Below are 13,756 nucleotides of genomic sequence, written 5' to 3'. Positions count from 1 at the left end.
ACTACTATCGTAGTTGTTCTTTAAGAGTTATCTATGGTGTATCTACACCGATATTATATAGAATCTTAAACTCTTAAATATTATGCCTTGTTGCATTTAGTTTATTTAAGTAAATTAATTAATTACCTGGTAATAGATCTATCAAAATTTTTATTTTTGGATGCTTCGATATATGGACATTCCAAATTTAATGCTCATGCATATTTAGTTTTATCATATAAATCGGAAAATAATAATTTTTATAAATAATCTTAAATAAATATATAAATACATTTTTAAGGTTCTGTGTGCCGAAAGTATCCCAATTACAACAGCATAAAGTTACTGCTTTGCATGAAGCGAACGTAAGGGGAAGGAGAATTTCAGGGGTGCATACTAACACAGCAGCTGCTTACTGCAGAAAACCAAAAAACACCAGATCCATTCTTTGCCGATTTATGCCAAGCAATGGTTGCCGCAAACATTCCTTGGAACAAAGTGAACAATCCCATCTTCAAAAGCTTTTGGAAAAATACTGCTCCCAAAAAATTCCTGACGAATCAACGTTATGGAAAAATTATCTAGAGGACTGCTATAAATCGTTATGCTCTCGTTGATTTTATTAAATAATTTATTATTTAATTCAATCCAAAAGACTATATTTTAATTTATTTATTTATTTATTTACTTATTACTTGCAGTGTCTAAACAATATTCGCGAAGATATTGGAAGCAGCTGTGTGTGGGGTTCAGTTGATGAAACCATCGATTGTGAAGGATATAGCTAATTTTATTGTTGGAAAGCTTGATTCAGATGAACCATCTAAATCGTATCTCCTTGTATCAAAGGTTCTGGATAAACTAATCATGAAACTGTTGCTAGATTCACCTTTCGCAGTGATGCATCTGTATCATGGCAGCCTGTGCTATGTTGCCATTTTTGAATAAAGTCCCTCTGTACCATTTTGTTTCCGTTGTTGTGTCGGTGTTGTTTCCTTCATCATTTCTGTACCTCATGAGGTTCCTTTGGTATGCTTTTCGCATATGCAAAATTTCCCAAGTTTTAGAGGATATGACCGTTGAAGAACTTCCCCTAGCTCCCGATGTCATTAAGGCATTTAATTTTTCCCCGATTACATCTTGTGATGTTGAGAGGTCCTTCTCTGCTTACAAGCAAATATTAGCAGATGATAGAAGGAGATTAACTCCAAAACATTTGGAGTGGATACAGGTATTGCAATGCAATGGAAAGTACTTAGCAACTTTGCAGTGTTAGTAGCCTAGTACCTTAGCCTATACATTTTGGTTTTTGTATGTTCAAAAAAAATTATTTTAATGTTTATATTTCAAAAAAAAAACTTGCAAATTGTGATATTTTCATTATATTACTTGTTAGAAATTTGTATAACAAGTCATTGTACAATTTTAAAAGAATAAAAAAAAGTAAATATTATCATTTATACAGTACGTAAAGGTAAATTATTTAGTCATATTTAAGGTCATATTTGGTTAAATTTAATGACAATTTTCATCATGTTTTGACATTTTTAAGGTCATAAAAATCCGAACCCTAGTTATAAAAAATTAAATTAAATGGTAATCATATATACTTAAAATGATATGTTGATTGTGAAGTATTATATCTTAGTGAAAGTAGCAGATAAAATAATGCTAATATAAAAAATAAAAAGATGTGATATATTATTAAAAGATATTTTGAGAAATATTAATTAAAATCTACATTTATTTTAAATTATAATAAATTAATATCTTCTTTTTTTTTTTTCTTTTTTTTTCCAGACATTTTCTGAAAGATCTAGTGAAAGCAAGTGGTTATGTTACTCTTACATCAGCTGATTATCACAAAAAGTCTAGAATACTTATTACTGGATTTTCTAGTGGTGCATTTCTGTTGCACGAAATGCCAGATTATAATCTTATCCATTCGCTGTCGTAAGTGTACCAAAGTATTCATTTATTAAATTACTGTTATATTTGTAGCTGCCATTTGATATCATTAAAGTATATTGAGAGTGCAGTGCCAGATTATTAGATATCTATCTAAAATACTTATGAAGGCTTCACATAATTTTAAATTTTTGGTACCTGTCTGCTATTAATCTAGCTATTATTTTATGTAATAAAATGAACAGTGAAACAAACATCAGTTATTTCAGTTGTTTGATTTGCTCTTTAATGTCATAGAACCAAAATTAAACTTAGCCATGATAAGACAGATTTTATGGCAGTAGTAAACAGTACTTTTATCCCAATAGAAAACTTGGTTGTAACTTTCCAAGCAATATGTTTTCTGAGGCCAAACTCACCATGTGATATAATTGGACAGTATAAATTAAACTCTGCAAAAATTAAAAGCCTTTAAATCTTTACGTGTGGTTAATTTTTATCCTGTATGTTGAATTAATTATAAATGATAAATTAATTATTACCAGGATGTTTCAGCAGCACAAACTGAAAAAAAAAAAACAAAAAAAATAAGAGATTTTAAGTTACAGAGTTCACTCCCCAAGGTGTAAACTTACAGACATCACACAGATGAAGTAAACTCTATAAGATTTATATAACAATTTTACAATGTATATTATTTTCCTAGTATAACTTGATTTAAGTTATTTGATTCAGTACTGAAAAGGGTTTAGGACTGAAAGCCTCAAACTTCAGGAACTTTATTAGCCAATAAGCATTGTTTTATTTCGTAGTAAATCACCGCAATGCAAAGCATCATTTTAGTTTGTAGTAAATCACTGAAGTAGGTGAAATAGCATTGTTTTGTTATATCTCATATTGTGAACCCCTTCACAATGAGTTGCCTGTTATTGCACTACTTCGAATAAGCAACTCTTCTCCAGTAGAGAATAGAGACTAAAACTCTTTGACCAATGTTACTAGTAAATTTCCCGTAGTTTGAGGCTTTCAGCCCTAAACCCTATTTAGTACTTTTCTATCGCACACCATCTGGCATCTCTCATATTGCAAAGTTAAACTTCATAACCGGGTTGTCACTCATTGTATCCATGGGGTACCTATTCACCTACCGATGAGAGGCCAACAAGCTTTGAAACAATGCCTAGAATAAGTAATACTAGGTGATATCTGCCTAGAATAAGTAACATTAGGCTTTTCTACTGGGAAGCATTGCTTATTTGAAGTAGTGTAATAACAGGCAACTCGTGAATGCATTCACAATATAAGATGTAACGTAACAGTGCTGTTTCACTTACGTTGGTGATTTACTGTGAACTAAAATGATGCTTTGCACTAACCTGTTCATCTATTTATTTGATTAATTAAGTTAATTGCTTTTTTTTGTCTACTCCATACACTTTATTAGGATTGCTCAACAAGAAATTTCTACTGTGGCATTTAATGCTACTGGTGACTGGATAGCCTTAGGTACCTCGGGACTGGGCCAGCTAGTAGTCTGGGAATGGCAGAGTGAATCTTTTGTGATGAAGCAACAGGGTCATTTCAACAACCTAAATTGTGTAGCATATTCTCCAGATGGACAATATTTAGCTACTGGTGGAGATGATAGCAAGGTTTGTGACTACTCTTCCTAATCCATAGTACATGAAATTCATGATGATAGTTGAACAGTCTATTATTATTATTATTATTTATTATTTATTTTTTATGGTGACCCTAAACATGAAAGGTTTTGAACCTGTTATACTTTGGTACCATATGTGGGTTAAAGTTGTTGGATGCTGAAATTCAATTTCTATAGATTACAGTTTTCAGGAGATACATAAGAAGAAAATGAACAAAGAATAGAAGTAGAAGGAATAAATGAGGAAGAAGAAATGTTATTCAGTGATTTTGGAGTTGAACTGTAAATGCATCTTGATCCATTCAAGAACTGGTTTGTAAGATTGAGGAGAAATTATAGATGTTAATTTAGGAGATTAGTTCCCTTGGAAATTCCTTAAAATTTTAATTTTAATGAATGAATAAATAATTAAGCAAAATATGTTCAAATTACGATAAACAATTCATATAATTATCATTGATCTGTAGTATGTTACATGCTAAAGTCAGCGTAAAATAAATGCTTATGTTAAAATTAAAATAAAATAAATGCTTATATTATATTAAAGGCATTACCAGAGTAATATGGGTAGAACGTTTCTGAGGCTGTAAGGCATATATCATAGCCAGTGATATGACCACCTGTACATCTATACAATTGAACTCAGAAATTACCCATTATTGATTAGGATAGAATGATCCAATATAGCTAGCCTCAGCCTAACTTATCCACCCACATTTAATTTGATCACCAAACAGATATGGGCACCATTCAGTTAAATGAGGTGTGTGTATATATATATATATACACACACCAATGAGCCAAAACATTATGACTACCTACCTAATATGATGTTGGTCCTCCATGTGCAGCCAAAACAGCTCATACCCGGCAAGTCATGGTCGCTACAAGATTTCTAAATGTGTCTTGTGGTATCTGGTAGCAGCAGATCCTTTAACTCCTGTAAGGTCCGTGGTTGAGATGCCGCAGAGCAGAGTTGTTGTTCCAAATACAAACCACAGATGCTCGATGGGATTGATGTCTGGAGAATTTGGAGGCCAGGGCAATACCTGGAAGTCTTCCTCATGTGACGTGAACCAGTCTCGAACAATCCGGGCACTGTGGCATGGTGTAGTATCTGCTGAAAGATGGCACCACCAGAGGGAAGACCATTGCCATGAAAGGGTGTACCTGGTCAGCAATGACGTTTAGATAGGTGGTAGATGTCAGAGTGCCCGGCACATGGATGACTGAACCCAGGGTATCCCAGCAGAACAATTTCTCAAAGCATGACACCAGTGCCACTGGCTTGTTTTCGTCCCATGGTGCATCCAAGTGCCATCACTTCTCCAGGTAAACGATGCACACGTACCCAGCTGTCCAAATGGTGCAACAGGAAACGTGATTCATCGGACCAGACAACCTTTTTCCAATCACTCAAGATCCAGTTTTGATGCTCGCATGCCCATTGTAGCTGCTCTCGCCAGTGAACCATGGTTAGCATGGGCACTCAGAGCAACCTGTGGCTACGCAGCCCCATTTTCAATAGGGTTCAATGTACTATGTGTCGTGACACATTACTCCCGTCACCAGCATTCCAAATACCTGCGAGTTATGGCACAGTCGCCCTTCTGTTGCCACATACCATCCAGGAGAGCCTTCACTCACCTCGAGCATCGATGAGCCATGGTCATCCAACACCTTGCTTGTAGTTCGTGGGTTTTCCCTCCTAGGACAGACCACTTTCGGTAGGTACTAACCATGACTGACCGTGAGAACCCCATTAGCTGTGCCGTTTCGGATATGCTCTAACCCAGTCATCTGGCCATTACAATTTGACCTTTGTCAAACTCCCTTAAGTCCGCTGCCTTTCCCAACTGAAGAACAAGAGTAACACTGATTAACGGAGCTCAGTATCAGGTGTTTTTTATACTGTGTCTCGACCCGCACACGTGCCGTAGTTCACCTGCAGTTGCTTCGATTTGCATAACGACTCACTGGTCATAATGTTTTGGCTCATCGGTGTATATATATATATATATATATGTATATATATATTTTCCTAATTTTATTATATTTTATCACTAAGTATTTGGATTCATATTTGTGTTTTGTGTTCTAGGTGAAGGTCTGGAACACAAGTTCAGGATTTTGTTTTGTAACATTTATCGAGCATAGTGCAGGTATCACAGGAGTTGTCTTTGCTCAAAATGGCAAAGTTGTCTTATCTTCGTCATTGGATGGTACTGTGAGAGCCTTTGATTTAAACAGGTAATTTTTCTGTAATTATCATAATTATTTTTACAAATAGGTGTCCTGCTTAAGGAACATTCTTTTCTCAGCACCAAGAAAACTACTTTAATAACATTGATCGAGATCTGAATAACCTGCATTTCTCTTTTTTTTTTTTTTTTTTTTTTTTTGCAAAGGGATCAAGCATATTCTGCCTGTTTTTCAAAATTGTATCCTTATTTGCTAGATATATAAATAAATTTTTTATTAATGCACTGAGATAGCCACATAAGGTCAGAGGAGTTCATAAGATAGAAATGCAAGAACATTACCATATTTAGTTGTTATGGGCTTGAACCACAGCCACTCAAAGAACCTGTACTTCTTACTCTTGCCCTTGACTACTTAGCTACAGAGAACACATTAGAAGGAATCTCAACTTCAGTAGCAATTGCTGACTTCTTTTCACACTTTTCTACAGCCTTAATGACTTTAATTTTATTTACAATTGACAGTCTTTAGTATTATCTTTGGTGCTATTTTGCACAGTGCTGAGGCTTTCACTAAACTTTGAAGCTTTCATTAAATATATCTACTCTGAAAACAAAACCAACACAGACCAAACCAACATGTCAGCAGCAGTTATTGTGCTAATTCACATGACAAAAATCATGTGATTTTCTCCAGAATGCATGTATGTATAGTAATATAGTTGTAACATGGATCTTTATGTAACCTTCAGTGGCAAAACAGTTCATTCTAAACAAACACACCATCTGTAAATTCATTTAATTTCAGATTTATTCGCAGATCACATAATTTTGCTAAAATGATTCAGTTGGGAGGGGGAGCTTGAATATCTCATTAGCTTATGTTATGAACATGCTGCTGATAGTGCCCAGAAGCAGTTTATGTTGACCTAGTTTTATGAGACTGAAATCAAAAATGTGGAGTTCTTGAGAACAGTATCAAATGCAGTCGAATTAACAAGAAATTTAAAACATTATTCCTGTAAAGGCTTTGGCTAAAAATTGTCAGACTTGAGATATTGAGGAACTCAGCTTATCAATCTTTGAGTTATTGGTGTCTGCTGTATTTTTGAAGTGTGAATTGCATTCATGTACTCACAATGCATGTTAGTGTTTGGGTTGGGGAAAGGGGGGGGGTCCTTCATCCTAACAAAAAAAAAAAAGAGGGATCTGTATAGAAACTCAAAGGAGAGTTGTTTTCAGAAAAAGGGATTACCTTTGCAGCAATTTGAAAAAAAATTTAAAAAATCATGATTCATTGGGGAAGCAGCCTTGTGTTGTCCAAAATATTATTCACAAAACACTGCTTATGTTAGCATATGCTCTCTGTTTTAAATAAGAATAATAGAAATATTTTATCTTCTAACCCAGTGGTTTTCAACCGGGGTGCTGCAACAACATTCTTGGGGTGCCGTGTAATTTGGGTTTAAGTTACTTAAAGTTATTATTATTATTATTTTTTAATTTGTATATTTATTTCATTATAAAAAGGTGTACAGTGTCCATTGTACCGTATCTTTTTAATTTTGTGGTGATCTATAATTGATCTTTATTTAGTACCTCTATATAAAGAATAAAATTATTATATAGGTATATATTAAAAGGTTGAAAACCACTGTGTTAGGTATTTCTTTTGGCCTAGGGGTGCCATGAAAAAATTACTGGGACACTAAGGGCACCATGAACTGAGAAAGTTTGGGAATCTCTGTTCTAACCTCATCATCTTAATATATTGATAGTTGAAAATATTTTGTAAGCTGTTATTTTATGTGTATATGTATTTTTATGTTGTTATATGTATTTTTGTATGTATTTGTATGTTTCATTTTTTATGCTTTCCCAAACACAAAAAGCTTTAGTGTTCTAATATTATTCTTGCTTTAGAAGCTATTTATAATGGTAACTCTTTATAATTTATTTATGATGAACAGATATAGAAATTTTCGAACATTCACATCACCTCGGCCTGTTCAAATGTCCTGTCTCAATGTGGACCCAAGTTGCGAAATTGTTTGTGCTGGATCTCAGGATACTTTTGAAATTTTTATATGGTCTATGAAAACTGGCCACTTGTTAGATGTAAGTAGATATTTCTTGTGTTGTATTTTAATTAAATTGCTAATAAGAGTGTTTTAATTAAAATATTCATGTCACAGTAATTTTTATATAGCAAATGTTTTGGCCAATTCTATTCAGTCAGGTGGTGCCTTTGTAGCCAGGTGGGCAGGAGCAGCAGTGCGTAGCATACGCTTCCTGATTAGACTGGAGTTTGAGCCCGTGACCACCAAATACGGAGGATGCGGAAAGGTCAGGAATGACCATCGCATATCCCCGGAGCAATATGGCCTTAGTTGCTAATGCTCCTAAAAACCAAATAATAAACAAACAAACATCTATTTAGTCTTGGTGGATGCTGTGTAAAATCTCTTATTTCATAGGAATATCATAAAACATTCTGGTGTATTATTATGTCATTCTGTTTGAATAAGTCTTAGAAACAATGTAAGTGTTATTCTTTGTGATTGTGGTATCGACTTACATCGAGTTAGCTTAAAAGTTACTGCTACTGCATTTAGAGGTGTATATCAGTGATTAAGAAATTAAAATATACTTTGCATTCCACATAGAGCACATAAAGTTTTGACATACAGTAGAGAGAGGATAAAGGAAAACTTATTATAATGGATTAATATATACAGTATCTCTTTGGCAAGAGGACAACCAACAGAGGGCATAGCACTATGAAAAGAGGTCACCCAAACAGGAGGTGACAGTGAGTTGCGTGTGCGAGTGTGTGTTTATAGCATCATAGTTTATATGGGCAATTAAGTTTTGAGGCAACAATTCAAAAAATTTACATGTTAGCATGCTTCAAAGTATTCTCTTCCAGATTGTATGCACTTGGTCCAGCAACTCTATCATTGTCCCTAACAGCTCTGGAAATCTATAACATCTGTCTTAAAATTTTTTCACACTAATTTTGATGTCTACAACATCCTCCGAAATCCTTTCTTTGAGAAAATTTTTCAGTTTAGGGAATGTCTAGAAGTCAGCTTCAGCTACAAGGGGTGTTCAATAAATTATCTACCTACCTATGAAAGAAATGAGATAGAGGCAAAAATCTGTTTTTATTTTTCAATGTAACTTTCCTGAACTTCAATACACTTGTTCCATTTTGTTGGCAATGAGGAAATACCAGACAAATAAATAAAATTCTTTGTCCTATCCATCAAAAAACACAGAAACAGCAGATTTCAGTTCATTATCATCAGCAAAGTGACGTCCATGTACATTTTCTTGAGGTGTCAAAAGAGGACCAGATTCGGACTGTAAGGTGGAAGTTCTGTAAAGTCAGTCTCTCAAAGCAGCAGCAACAGCATGTGACCTGTGCACTGGTGCATTGTCCTGAAGAAGAAGCACACCTCTGGAAAATTTTCCACCGCATTTTTCCTTTATGACATCCTTTAGGTTGTACAGTAGGAATGCATATGATTCCCCAGTGACTGTCTGCTTGTGTTCCAAGTAGTGATTGTACAAAATTCCCTCAGCATCACAATAAATGGTGTCCATAATCTTACCAGCCGAAAGTTGTGTCCGAAATTTTTTCGGTGGGGGAGAACCCTGTGCTTCCATTGCATTGATTCTGGCTTGGTCTCAGGATCCCAGTGATGAACCCGTGTTTCATTACCTGTAACAATGCTGTAGATGAAAGTTTCAGGATCCCTTCCATAAATCTCTAAATTCTCCTCACAATGCCACATTCTGAATTGCTTCTGCACTGGGATCAGAAATCTGAGGACCCACTTTGCACTCACCTTAGTCATTCCCAAATGTTCATAGAGGATGGTTATAACTGCTCAGATATGTTATATTCCCTAGAGATTTGGGACACCTTTAAACATCTGTCATTCAGCACAAGGGTTTCCACAGCTTGGCACATTTCTGGAGTGGTCGCTGTCACAGGCCTTCCTGGACATGGATCATCTTTGATGGACTCTCTACCCCATTTAATTGTATTTGACCAGAATTTCACCTGGTACTCTGAAGGTGCACTCTTGCCATACACAGCCACCATCCTTTCATGAATGGCCTTTGGCCCATTTCCTTCTCTGGCAAGAAACTTTGATGACTGAACGATGCTCCAATTTCAGCAAATCCATAATTTGATACAGGTGTCTTCCTTCTTTCGGTTACAGCAGCACAACCTAAAAACATAGTGGGATCAAAATGAGTATGATTTAAGTTGAGATATGTAGGAACATGATAAATCATGAATCATTGAAATATAACAATGGGAAGTACCTTAGGTAGATAATTTATTGAATGCATCTTGTAAATCAGGAGAATAAGGTCATTATGGCAATTTGTAATGGAGAATATAGGAACAATTTTTCCATAGATTGTTTCATTTCCTTTTCCTGGCATTGTCTAACCTTTTTAAAATCTCCACGAAGTCTGATTTATAGTTGCCCCAATCCAGCACAAATTCTGTGTAAACAATGCCATGAATGTTGAAAAAACAGATCAACATGATTTTTATCTCTGACATTGTCATTTGTGGCTTCTTCCTGAGCAAGTGTATCATTCTTCATTCCATCAACTGATGTTTTTTGCTTTGGGGTTGTATTGGTATCACCAAGTGTCATACCCTGTGATCTCTCATATCAAAAAATTGTTCTCTCTGATTTGTTCCAAAAAATCCTTTTATGCATTCAACTATCTTTCTTTTTGTTTATTCATCAGAAGTTGTGGTACTATTTTAGCTGCTATCCTTCTCATGCCAATATCTTCCCCCACATTTTCCAAACTGTTTCTTTGTTAATATCTAGCTCCTGGGCTCTCATATGACAGGTTAATTTGCAGTCAGAACATAAAACATTTCTGCAATTTTTGTGATATTGTCATTCATCCTTTTCTATACAGGAGTGCCACACCTTTTGTCTATATGAACATCCTTCCTTTCTTCTTTGAACCTTTTTTGCCATTTAAAAGCATCTGCTTTCACTATGGTAATATCACTGTAAGCCAACCTTAACATCTGTAACATTTTATTGGGGTGCTTTACGGTTTCAAGCAAAACTTCACATTTGCTCTTTGTTCAGTCATATGCTGCATTTTAAACTGAAAAATGAGCAACATATAACAACATTTCAGTTCAGTGAGCTGCCATTCAACAAGTACTAAACGTATCACTTTGAAACTTGCCTAGAAAGATGTTTGATATTATGCCACCATCAAATAGAGCAAATGGTAGTATTGCCACATCATTTGCCATAAAATATGAAAATGGTCTTGAAACATAATTTTCCAACATTGTATACCATCCAAAAAAAAAAAAGGGGCAAAAGCCTTCAAACAGGCAATTTTCAGGTTTCCAAGCATCTCTGGATATAGTTTTTGCAAATTAAAAAGAACAGTATAGAATTAGCATTTGTTCTATTTATTCTAGTCTTTTTTACTATTAGTACTCATAGATTATCAAGTTACGGGGGAGAAGAAGTTTAGACTGGATTTCAGGAAGTTTTATTTTAACCAGCGAGTTATAAATTACTGGAATAAGTTACCTACATGGGTGGTAGAGGCTGACAGTTTGGGGAAATTCAAAGGTCAGCTGGATAGTTACCTACAGTAGGAGGGAAATGCATAGGTTGTATATTTCCTTTTCTTTTTTTATTTATTAATTATTTATTTTCTTTATTTTTTTATTATTATTATTTTACTCTTTTTTTATTATTATTATATATATATTTTTTGGCTGGTGCAGCATAAGCCTTAGGCTTCCTTGCACCATATGGCCATTACTAATATAGCCACTGGCCGACTTACATAAAGATTGCGTTCCACGGAACTCTACGCAAGTCAAATTTTTCGGAAGTCGGAATTTCCCTAAATGCGTATGCAGCACTCGCAACTATGTGTGCTGAATTTGATTGAAGCAAAATAGGAATGTTCGACAAACATGTAAATAGAATTATTTATTCATTTTTTTATCTCACGCACAATTAAAATTCGAAAAGTGTGCTTCAAAATGTACAATAAAAGGATTAAGACAAGTGCCAGTACAAACACCTCAGGGACACTCGCTTCTGAATCTGATTTTCTATCCTTATTATTAATAGCACCTGAATGCTGTTTTGTGATCACTGTTGATCCTTTAACATGTTCTTTTATATGTGTTGTCCTTTAAAATGGTATTCACTGTTGAAGCAGCGAGATCTAATTTCCATGCAATAGATGACAAACTTTGTCCTGCTTCATACTTCTTAATTATTATCATCTTCATTTCTAAATCAATTTTATTTTGTTTCCTAGCACTGCCACCATTTGCACTTTCCGTTGGTTGCTTTCCCTTCATCATTGTAATAAGTAAATAGGAATGAAGAGAAGATTCTGAAAATTTATTTGTTTTTATATGATTGAAGATTTCAGTGAAGGGGGAAACACATAAACATCAAAGAAAAAACATGTAAAAATAACCTGAAATTTTTTACAATTTTAATTTTGCTGTTGCCAAAGATTTATTTTTATTTTTCATATGCATAGGTAACCATAACTAGTTATTATTTAATATTAATAATATTAAATTAATATTATTAATTTTAGTAAATTTAAATAAACATGAACATTTGAAATTAATGCAATTTGCAAGAATTTCGGTATTATTGCAAATGCAATAAGATCGAGTTTACTACCCATTTGTAATAGATTGCACTAACAGAAAAAACTGGAAAGTGTAAATTGTTTTTATTGTTTTATGGTCGTGACCTCCTGAAATGTGCTTTAGAAAAATATCACGGAGGTGTTCAAAATTGATTCTTATAACTGAACATATGATAACAATGAAAATGTAGTTAAAATTCCATAATTTAAAAATGACCTTTTAGAGAGATAAATAGATTAGTTATATAGCGGAAATTTCAACATCCGAGGTCTTGGAAGGAATTACCAAAAATAACAATGTGTTATTGGGTTCACATTACGATATTTTCACAATACCTCCACTTATTCCTATGTGATGCAAAATACGTTTCCACAATTTTTTTAAGTTTGCACAGGCCTGCAAACTTAAGTAAAGTCGGATTTACTTAAGTTGAGTATTGCATAAGTCGGGGAGTGCCTGTACTAATACTAATTATTACTTTTTTGCAGAAGGGGTTATAGATATTTTAATTGGAGAAAATTAAAAGTCCGTTACATCCAGTTTATTGAACTCATTCAAATTCAGTGTTTATGACCATTATTTTTCATGTCCGGTAATATGTAACTAGAATATCTTGCAGGCAGTTTTTATTTTTCCAGAATGATTGTCAGATTTTGATTTAGTGACAAGTAATAAGTGATATTGGATGCTTTGTATGGAATTAATTTATAAAAACAATTTTATAAAAAAAAAAAAATCACTCAACCAGTTCAGTTTTATTTTTCCCTATTTTTTTATTTGTTGCAAAAATTGTCAGTGTTTGGCTAGATAGCCAAACATTGACAAATACTATTTTCTTAATACTATATACTGTGTATGTAAATCTTAATATTGTTTTCTAGCAATTGCATTCTGTTAGCCACTCAGATTTTGAATATTTGAATGATTATTCCTTGCTCCTTTAATCCACTTTTTTCCATAGAATCATTGTTTTACATTAATAGGTAAAATGATATGTCTGATAAATTCTTTTTTTTTTTTTTTGTCTATATTCTACTTATTGGCATTTTCTGTATAATAAAATGTAACGTTGTATTATAGATCTTAGCAGGACATGAAGCTCCAGTAAGTTCTGTTAGTTTTAGTCCTTCTCAAAGTATTCTTGTTAGTGCCTCCTGGGATAAGACTGTGCGAATCTGGAATGTTTTTGAAAGTAAAGGTTGTCGTGAGACAATCACATTTACATCTGATGGTAGGCATTTTCTACTTTTTAATCTAATACACTGTATTGTTGTAAAAACGTGTTTTCAAAAAAAGTAAAACTAT

At 33.9% G+C, this 13,756-nt stretch overlaps 1 protein-coding gene across 1 annotated transcript in view; it reads left to right on the top strand.

Moving 5' to 3' along the window:
• Positions 1–13,756, top strand: part of LOC150079808 (periodic tryptophan protein 2 homolog) — an 84,229-nt gene that overhangs the window by 45,017 nt on the left and 25,456 nt on the right. Inside the window, exons 9-13 of the mRNA XM_090383239.1 lie at positions 1,780–1,932; positions 3,332–3,539; positions 5,652–5,800; positions 7,722–7,869; positions 13,532–13,682. Coding sequence (XP_090239365.1) covers positions 1,780–1,932; positions 3,332–3,539; positions 5,652–5,800; positions 7,722–7,869; positions 13,532–13,682 — 809 coding nt within the window. The remainder of the gene's footprint in view (positions 1–1,779; positions 1,933–3,331; positions 3,540–5,651; positions 5,801–7,721; positions 7,870–13,531; positions 13,683–13,756) is intronic.

Source organism: Mastigoproctus giganteus, chromosome 10 (assembly GCF_048544385.1).
Source record: "Mastigoproctus giganteus isolate SK-2022 chromosome 10, ASM4854438v1, whole genome shotgun sequence".
Taxonomy (NCBI): Eukaryota; Metazoa; Arthropoda; class Arachnida; order Uropygi; family Thelyphonidae; genus Mastigoproctus; species Mastigoproctus giganteus.
Note: the sequence above shows the minus strand (reverse complement) of the source record. Positions and strands in the feature narration are given on the sequence as shown.